Genomic DNA, 10,742 nt, shown 5'->3' with positions numbered 1-10,742 from the left:
TATACAAGATAACAAGCTCGTGCTAGTCATCTCGAGTTAAAGGCTATTTGTTTCACCTTTTAATGATTCAGATCTTTTACTGGTTCAGCATATAATGGTTTATATTGTTTGTTTCGGGAGCAAATGTCTGAATAGTTCAGACATTTGATACTGAATGGTTAAACATTATACTGAGTCTAAAGGGTTAAGACCTTTTATCTGAATTGGTCAGACATTTGTCTCTTAATGGTTATACTGGTTCTTATTAGTTCAGACCTCTTGTTAGTTTAGCACTTAAACATTCAGAAGTTGTCAAATACCCTAAGACTGGAAGGTATGGGGGCCGGCTGATGCCCGGCTAGGCCCGGCGCCGGACCCCCACACCGCCCCCTGGGGCTCGGCTCGTCCAACCCGGCACCCCACAGCCAGGGTTGCCGCTCCATTGTTTGAAAAAATAGCCGTTGAATAACGGCATTTTAAATAAAAAAAAAATCATTTTCATTTTAGGATAGGAGTTGGCCAGAAAGTCCAAATTTCCTAAAAAGTGTAAAAAGTCATAAAACACCATAATATCAACCATAAAACACACCAAAAACCCACAAATAATATGATGAAGATTACTAAAACATCATGTATGTGGGTTTTGTGTTGTGTTTTAGATGTTAAGGCTCTGATTGTGGAATGACAAATATTATTGTGTTTTATGTTGTTTAGCATTGTGTGTTTTATATTCATAGTTCTACGATGGTGTGTTTGAAGTTTTTATGGACTATTAGAGTTTGAATATGGTGTTTTAGTAATATTCATTCTATTATTTGTGAGTTTTAGGTGTGTTTTATGCCTGAAATTATTGTGTTTTATGACTTTTTACACTTTTTAGGAAAAACAGACTTTCCGTAGGATCCCCATAAATACCACAATCTAATCCATTTTTATACCATTCTCTCTCATTCTACTCCTATTCTTCTCCAATTCTCTTCCTTTTTTATAAAAACACTCTATAATTTTTATACCATTCTCTCCCAATCATGAATCCATTCAACCCAAATAACCCCAACCCAAACAACCCCAACCCGAATAATCCCAATCCGAACCAACCTACTTTTTTTCGAGTCCCGCTTACACTCCGACTATGGATCCTTCGTGGGGGGCTTCGCAATTTCCGTTTTCGGGTTTCCAACAAACACCCAACGCCTTCTCACAAATGTCTCAACTTCAACAAGTTCAACAATATCAAGCGCTCCAACAAATCATGCAACGCAACACGTTTGAACAACTCCAATCGCAATCGCAACCCCCGGTTCAACCGTGTCGTCCGACTATGCTCGAGCGGAAGATTTTAGGATTATGAGGTTGGATCTCGACTCGGTTCCGGAGGATGAACGTGAGGTTTATCGGAGGATGAAGGAAGAGGTGAAAAAAAAATGGACGTCGTAGGTTTTTTTTTAATTTTTATTTTCGGTATTTTTTTAGGAAACGTAATTTTTTAATTTTTATTTTCGGTATTTTTTTTTAGGAAATGTAATTTTTTTTTATGTTATGAAATGAAATTATTTATGTTGTTTTATGTTGTGTTTTTTAAATTTTATAAAGTTTTTATTAACTTGGGTTATTAAATTAAACCATAGGAAATTATAAAATAATGAGGTGGGGCCCCATCCTCCATCCCCCTCCATCCTTCATTTGACTCATCCCCCACGAGCCGCCTACGTGGCGCCTACGTGGAGGCTCATCCCCGTGGGGATGAGCCGAACCATACCCTTTAGTCTAAGGGGTTGTTTGGTAGGCTCTTAATGGTCATTCAGATGCTATCTCTTAATGGTTTAAAACCTCTGAATGAATAAGAGGTAACCTCAAGTCTGAATGGTTAAGAGGTAACCTCTGAATGATAAATAATCACATGTCACATTCTTCTACCTTTTCATTGGTAAATTTCTTAATAGTTCCATTAAGAGATAGTCTCTTAAGGGGATACGGTGTGGGTGCGAGATCCAGGCGGCAAAGCCGTTTGCCGCGCGGCAAACACCGCCGCCGACCAAGTTTGGTCGCGGCAAAACATTGAACTCGGTGACCCTTTGCCGACTCGAGAAGAAGAAATGGAAAAAGGGGGGGGGGGCACTCCAACGGTCATATGACCGTTTAAAAAAAAATAATTTTTTTTTTAAAAATTAAACTATATATATATATCACAAACCATTTAACCATATACTTTCCAATTGAGCTATACTCATACAAACCAATTCCTTCTAAAGGTTTACCTTACAAAATGGCGGATGAACTCCCGTTATGGTTCCCACCCATGAGTAGCGACGATTCATCCGATAGTAGCATTCTTTTTTTTCAAAATCTCATCGAAGAAGCCGAACTTCAAGATACCGGCACATCTAACCGAAGGAGATATATTGAACGTCAACGTGAGGAGGGGCATGAGACACTCATGGCGGATTATTTTGTCGAAGACCCGAAGTACAACGAAGATATCTTTCGGCATAGGTTCCGTTTGTCGAAACGTTTGTTTCTAAAAATTGTGTCCGATGTGGAAGAGAACGACCCGTGGTTTGTAGAGGCCCTCGATGCGCGAGGTAGGAAGGGCTTTACGCCCTTGCAAAAGGTGACATCGGCTATTAAACAGCTCGCAACTGGAAACACTCCAGACGAGAACGACGAGTACTTGCATATGGCCGAAAGAACTTCCCGCGAGTGCCTAGAATATTTTTGTGACACGGTTTGCAAAATATATGGTCCAGAGTTCTTACGTAGACCGACAAGCCACGACATGGCACTTTTATACCAAGCTCATGAGGAAAAACATCACCTTCCAGGTATGTTCGGTAGCCTTGATTGCACCCATTTTGTTTGGCGTTTTTGTCCGACAGAGTATCGAGGCCAATACATGCGAGGAGATCATAGATACCCGACTATTATGCTCGAAGCGGTTGCTTCTCAAGACTTATGGTTTTGGCATGCTTTTGCCGGTCCACCGGGTTCTCAAAACGATATCAATGTTCTACAACAATCTCCGTTATTTTTAACGGAACGAAATGGAACCGCGCCAAAATGTCCATTTTACGTTAACAACCATTTATACAAACGTGGTTATTTGCTCGTGGATGGAATCTACCCTTCGTGGTCCGTGTTTGTGAAGTCGATCCCTTACCCTCACGAAGTAAACGAAAAGAAATTCAAGAGGCAACATGAGGCGGCAAGGAAAGACGTCGAACGGGCTTTTGGTGTTTTGAAGGGGAAATGGGGTGTATTGAGTCGACCGATGCGAGCAAGATCGGTTAAAAAAATTAGGAATGTCGTGTACACGTGTATTATTTTACACAACATGATTTTGAAAGACGATGGAAAGGCGATAGCACCGGTGCACATTCGGGATCCTCCGGTCGAGCCGGCTCTAGACGATACGGTGTTGGGCGAGTTGTTGAATGAAGACACCCATTGGAGACTCAAACACGATCTCATAGATCATCTCGCAAGTCAAGATTTACCCCATCTTTTGGCCGATTCCGACGAAGACTAGTTTAAATTGTTTCATGCTAATGTAATTTTATTGTTTTTTAATTTAGTGTAACTTTGATGTTTTTAATTTAATTTATGAAACTTTATTGTTTTTAATTTATTTATATTAAATTAATTATTGCAAAAAAAAATAATAATAAAAGTTTACCACTTCAGCAAGTGTTTAAACCAATGCCAACACTTTTCAGCAAAGTTTAAACAGTTTTGCCAAATTGACATGGCGCGCTCTGATTGATCGGTTTTTTGTTTTGCCACTTTAAAGTGTTTAACCACTCCTTATACCCTAATGACCATTCAAAGGCTACCAAACAGCCCCTAAGAGTTTTAAAAGACTAATTATAAACTAGTTAAAGAGTCAGAAATTAGTTTTCCAAGCCCTACATGATGGTTGACGATAGTTATAGCCAACCAAAGGAAAAAATAGATAAGAAAATAGTTTGGAATCTCTGACGTTTTGCTACCAAATTTTTAAATATTTATCATGTTTCAATTTGTTTTGACAATATTTTATATTATCATCTTTTTTATTATCTAGAACATAATAATTTTTTTTTTCTACTCATTTAAATACCGTCGAGCCAATCAACTCGAGTTAAGAGTTTCAAAAGGGAAATTAGTTAATTACAAACGAGTTCTGAGTTATTTTTCAAAGAAACTTGATAAGAAAAAAAAATTGGAAGGTTGCTGGTTGGAGTTTCATTCGTGAGAAAATGTCATGCGTGAGCTAGGGTTTTACCAACGTCTGTCTTTGGTTGGTGGGTTTCTTTAGAATTAGTGATAGGCCAGGTCACCAGTGCTGTCTGCAAACACAGGCATAAATGACCTTTTGCCAATAGATGTCCTGAATAGCCGGGCTAAACGAGTTACGAGTCGTTATTTTCCTACATGACTATTGTTGATGGTCATAAACGACCAAAGGAAAATAAATAAACTATGGGCATCCTCACCGTCTAATAACAAAAACTTTATAAAATAATCATGTTCTAATTTGTTCTGAAATTTTAAATATTATCCTAACTTTTGACATACTCTTTATATAATACAACTATTTTTGTCTCTACTAATTAAATCCTATCATGTTTATTTGATAAAGAAAAGTCATAAATTTTGTTTGTTTGAAAAAGAACGTGTTTAGTTGTTCGGTTTGAAAATAAATACAACTACCATCATTAATTATTGAGTCAGGTAATCACCTCTAGGACGACTTCTAATATCATTAATTAGCTTACATATTGTGGTTGAGTTTTAAGAGTAAGTAATACATTCTAGATAGTGTTTTTAGAACCAGATCGACTGGTTGGACCGAACATATTCTTACATAAGCGTTCTGATTAAGTATTTTTTAAGTTCTAATTTCACCCTTACACTTCAAATAATACACGTTTTTTACTCATTTAGTTTTTATTTAACTTGATTTTTCTTCAATAGCTTGCGTCCATTATCTCTTTTTTAAAGTTGAGTGTGCGACTGTGTTTAAGATGGATCTGAGATTACCTGTTTTGTGTGGAATCAATTTATATACACTTTTGGGTGTCGGAGATATGAGTGTTTGGTGATAAACAATGAAGAACGATCATTGATCTAAGAAGATAAACAAGATAAGAGTGAAAAGCAATTTCATCATCGCAGATTCATTGAACCCATGGGTGGCTATGATGGTGTGCGGGGAGAACCTCCGCACAAGGCCCGCGATTTCGAGGGGCACGCGATTTAAAAAAAAATAGGATATATATATATGTTATTTTTTTTAATAGTAAACAAACACATAACAATTTCAATATAGACCCATTTACAAATCATTAGGGCTGTAAACGAACCGAACGTTCAGCGAACAGTTCGTGAACCGTTCGGCGGGAAGTTCGTTTATGTTCGTTCGTTTATTAAACGAACGAACATGAACAAAACATTCCGTTCGATTAGTTAAATAAACGAACATGAACAAAGGTCTCGTTCGTTCGATTGTGTTCGTGAACGTTCGGTAAGGTGTTCGTAAACGTGTTCATGAACATTCGTTGATTTGCATTCTTTCATGTTCGTATGTTTGTGCTTTAATTGAAGATCTTTGTACTTACATATATTTTATGTATGCTTTTTATATTATTAAACTTTTGTATATTTTATTACCCTAACAATTAAACTAGGAAACCCTCTTTCACCTTGTTTATGCACTATTTTCCTTTCATTTCTCATTATTTACATCAACGAAGACGATCGACCCCCGTTCCACAATAATGGATTCAAGTTCGAGTGCTACCCTCTGGGCCATCTATCTTTATCCTTCCTCGCGTTCGCCAAATTTATTTTGTGTTCGTTTGTGTTCGTGAACCGTTCGCGAACACGCTCATTTCCTTAATGAACGAACACGAACACAAAATCTCGTTCGTTAAGTGTTCATGAACCGTTAGTGAACACATTTATTTCCTTAACGAACGAACACGAACAAGGCCTTGTTCGTGTTCGTTCGGTTCGTTTACAGCCCTACAAATCATCTTTTATGGTTTAGAATTTAGTCCACTTAGCATTAGGTTCATTGAACCCAATACTAATTTGATTTTTTTTTTAAATACTAATAAAACATTATAGAAGGACACATTTTTTCAAATTCGAACAGAGTACGTGAATTTTTAAAGACGTCTCTGATTGAACCGCATGGATTTTGTATTCATTGAGTTCTTACATCATATACCCATGAAGATACTACAAACACACACACCTCCATTTGGTGTAGGTCACTATCTATCTATAGTACAAGACCCAAAACCCTAACAATAATAGAAAAATATAGTAAATGGAAAATACAATATTTTACTAAATGCTTTCCATAAATTGCATTTTGGTCCCAGTCTTCGAGTCTTTACCAATGTTTTAAAAACCGGTTTAAATCAGCTGTTTGAACCGGTTAAATTGGATGCCGGATGCTTGGCCGGTAGGAATCATACCGGTAAACTAAGAAACGACAAAGAAGTCGTATCACCGGCAAATTGGGTTATACCGGTTTAAACCGTGTACTGGTACCGGTTTATACCGGGCCAAAGGTTAAAAACTTAAACTTTTTAATTTAATGAGCCTAAAAAGGTGACTATTCATTTTTTAAGCGACCGTAAACTTGATACATTCAATAGTCATATGGATTAACTTGATGAGAATGACGTTGATAGTGAACTTTTTGATTGTGGATTAACTTCTTGAATGATTTTTATTATGGAATATGGAATGATGTAGTTTGGATATTTTGGGTTAAAATTATATTTTATGGATCTATAGAGTTAAATCGTTAATTAGTCAATACGGTTGAACCACCAGGTATAACCCGATTCAACCGGTTAAACTATTTTTTAGTCTAACCTGGTATGATTTAAAAACCAGTTTTTAAAACATTGGTCTTTACTTCTTCAATGGTCTTAATCTTAGTGACTTGTTACACTGAATTGATTATATTTCTTCAACAATTTATAACCATTTTTCATCTTTCCAAACCTTGACACTTTTGATCATAAGTCAAAACCCAACAATCTTCCCCTATTTCTTAAGATGAAAAATGTGTAAGTAGAAATACAATGATAAGACCATGTGTAGTGGTGATCAACTATAATGCCCCCACCATGGGGCGTTTTGTGCCATGTGGCGTCCTAGTCAGCATGGGGGCATTATAGAAAAAGTGGTGTAGTGGTATAACGCCCCATAATGCCCCATTCAATCATTTTACAATCATTTCACAATTATCTTTTTTTTAATTTAAAACATAAAATAACATTCATTAATTTAAAAAAAAAATTACATTACTTGAAAAAAAAAATTAAAAAAAACCGAAACTGAAAAAAAAAAAGCTGAAAATAAAAAAAAAACAGAAAAATAACTGAAAAAAATAAAAAAAAACATTTGCGGTTGGGTTGTGTTCGGGTTTGCGGGTCTAGCGGGGACACCAAAAGGAGGGCGGAAAGGATGCATGGTGGTATAAAAATAAGAAGAAAGTGGGTTTTTTTTATAAAAGTGGGAAGAAAGTGAGAGAGTTTGTGAAGTTTTGTATAAAAAATGGTGTGAATGTGAGTTAAATATATATAGTGGGAATTATTTAAAATAAAAAAAAAATTAAAGAAAGTTACCGTTGAAGGCAACGGTCGAAAGATGTGGCCCCCACCGATTTTCAGCGTTATTTTTAAAACGCCGCTGCAATTTTTTTTCGAAAATAACGCCTCATAACGCCCCCTGTAATGGGGGGTGGGGCGTTATAGGGCGTTTTCGGGCAAAAATTTTTACAAAAAACGCCCCATTACGCATGGTCTAATAAGGAAATGTTGTTCCCTTCACTTGCAACTCGCCAACAGATTTTTTATAAGGACCATGTGTAGTGGTACACATGAATAATCTCCCTATCTTTGGACGTTTTGCGACACGTGTCAGTCTAGTTAGCAAATTTATGGGACGTTTTTTTTCTTAAAATGGGTGTAGTGGGAATGTAAGCATTGTGTGACATTATGTTAAAAGTGGTGTTAAACAATTAAATAAAAAAACCATCCAAAAAATGTTATTGGGCAATCAAAAACCATCCAACCTGTCATTGGCCAAAGAGATTGAACACGACGTGGAAAAAAGATCGCCAAAACAATTTATTTTTTTTTTGAAAAAAACACCCATGGGGGCGGTTCCAAGGCGTGTGGGGGATGTTTTTTTTTTTTTTTGGGAAAAAACACCCAAAAACGCTGCACTACGGGTGGTTTAATCTTAAACATGGGAGCTCCTACTTCCCATTTGGAATTCGAAACAACCATATGGGTCAAAGAAAACTACCTATTGATGTGCAAACGAATGAATTTGAGCTGTAAATTAATGAAAAAAAAAAACGAGAGAAGCATATATTTCTAATTGTTATTTGTTAATGATGGTTTGTTTTTGTTGTTGGGTTTTTTCCCCAATTATGTTTTTTAATGTGTGTTTACTTTACATGTATGTTCATGAGTGTTTTTTTATATTGTTCATGGGTTTTTGTTGATTATTGTATGTTTGAATTTGAATGTGTGTTTAACACTTCATGTAAGTTGACAATCTTCAATGGGTGGATCAAAATTCTTTACCTACGCATTTAACCTTGACTCATAAATTAAGTAAATAAATCGGTGTGAACAATAATTTGACTAATCTTGAACACTTTACTAAAGGTAATTTAACCTATTATAACATCAATGATAATTTTTATCTATTTATGTAAACTTATTTGAATGTTTTTATTCTTAATCATTTTGTTTTTAGATATTTCCAAAAAGTTCAAAAGAAATTCATATGATTTCTTTTAATATAAAGATACCCGTGAACAATTTTGTTTTATTTATAATCCCTTTACTAGGTTAGAACCCCGTGTATTACACGGGTTGCATAAATGTAATTTTATATAATAGATAATAAATGATATATCTGTTAAAAAACTCGTATATTGCACAATGTCATATGTTAACACAAATAGTCATCAAGATTTATCATTTAAAAAATGATGGTTGATGTACTATTTAATTATTATAACATTTTACTTTGTTTTTTTTTATTTTGCATAAATTTAATTTTATATAATAAATAATAAAAAATATATCTTTAAAAAAACTCGTATATTGCACGTGTTGTATAAAATATAACGTGATATGTTAACGCATACAGTCGTCACGATTTATCTTTTAAAAATGAATTTTGATGTACAATTTACTTATTATAACATTTTACTTTGCCTTTTTATTTATTATTAGGTTAAAAACACATGTATTACATATTTACATGGGGTTGAATCTCGTTTTTATGATACATTCAAATTATGAGATACAATTATTTTAGTTAATTTATGCACCTTCATGTTTATTTGTTTATTTCATTCCTAAAACACCCGTCTTAAATTTGTATTCAAGAGAGTTTACGGTACAATAAAGGTGGAGATCAATCCACACGTTTTTATATATTTCATAATTTTTATGAATTATATCGTAAAATCGAGAAATAAATTCTCTTTGAATGAAGTATAAAATTTTTATATTTAAAAATTGTGTTCTATATACATGTTGATGCAATATGTAACAAATGATGGGTTTAAAGTTTACAATTATAGTGATGTTCTTTCTATCTAAAAATGATGAGTTTAAAGTTTACAATTTAGAAGCATATGCCTACCATTATAGCGATTCGTCAAAAAAATACTTACAATTTGATAGAAAAATATGCCCGACCTAGAATAATAATTTAATTCTAGTGAAAAAAACAATAATACAATTATTAAGTATATATCAAACGGGAACATTTGATTCCTAATTTACCATAATTTCAGTCACCGAACTTCAAAGTATATATATCTTCTCATAATAAAAACAAACGTTTATGCTTATCTAATTTTTTGTTTATAATTATTTATAGAAAAACAAACATTTATTCTTAAATTAATTTTTTTTGTTTAAAATTATTATTATTATTATTATTATTTACTATGATCATAATAAAAATAAACGTTTATATTCTTATCTAACCTTTTTGTTTAAAATTATTATTATTTAATATGCTCATAATAAAAACAAACGTTTATCCTTATCTAAATACTTATTCTTATCTAGTACTTTTTTTAAATTATTATTATTATTATTATTATTATTATTATTATTTAATATAAGAGATAAATAGAAAAATAAGGTGGGAAAGCACCAGAGAGTGACACGTGTCCAAAAAAGATTTTTATTTATTAGTATAGGAAGATGTTTATTGATGTGCATTCATTATCTATTTTTTGAACTTTGAATCCTTGATAATCATGGTTCATATCACATGGCATATGAAATTAGTGAAAATTGTTTGCCCCTTACAACAATGACTAACTTACAACAATGATTCATGTCAATGTCATCTTTTTTCTTAGTTTATAGAACCCGACTTACAATAACCCATATTGGTGAAAAGTAAATTCTGAATCGGTATGATGAATTGGTTTAGATGAGTTTGAAGGCTTAATGAACTAATCAAAACCAAGATCAGACCGACAAACCTATGACTAGCAGACAATTCCTAAATATCTTTATTCTACAAATCCTAGTCTCCGATCGACCTAGTTCTAATATTAGTTCAGTTTCGTCTTTCATCCGTTCAGTGGCAGATCTAGAAAATCATTATAGAGGCAACGTTTAAAAAATTCTAAAGGGGTAACGGAATCAGAAAAACATCAATTTTTTAAATTTACACTACAACCGGAACATCAAAAGGCAACTGGTGTTACCCCT

At 34.0% G+C, this 10,742-nt stretch overlaps 1 protein-coding gene across 1 annotated transcript; it reads left to right on the top strand.

Moving 5' to 3' along the window:
• Window positions 1-2,245: 2,245 nt before the first annotated feature.
• On the top strand, window positions 2,246-3,505 carry LOC110925482. Its single transcript, XM_022169434.1, has 3 exons — window positions 2,246-2,801; window positions 2,856-2,983; window positions 3,125-3,505. Exons 1-3 carry the CDS (start codon window positions 2,246-2,248, stop codon window positions 3,503-3,505), a joined length of 1,065 nt encoding a protein of 354 aa, XP_022025126.1.
• Window positions 3,506-10,742: the final 7,237 nt, after the last annotated feature.

Source organism: Helianthus annuus, chromosome 17, assembly GCF_002127325.2.
Source record: "Helianthus annuus cultivar XRQ/B chromosome 17, HanXRQr2.0-SUNRISE, whole genome shotgun sequence".
Classification (NCBI taxonomy): domain Eukaryota; kingdom Viridiplantae; phylum Streptophyta; class Magnoliopsida; order Asterales; family Asteraceae; genus Helianthus; species Helianthus annuus.
This window is presented reverse-complemented; position numbering and strand designations above follow the sequence as displayed.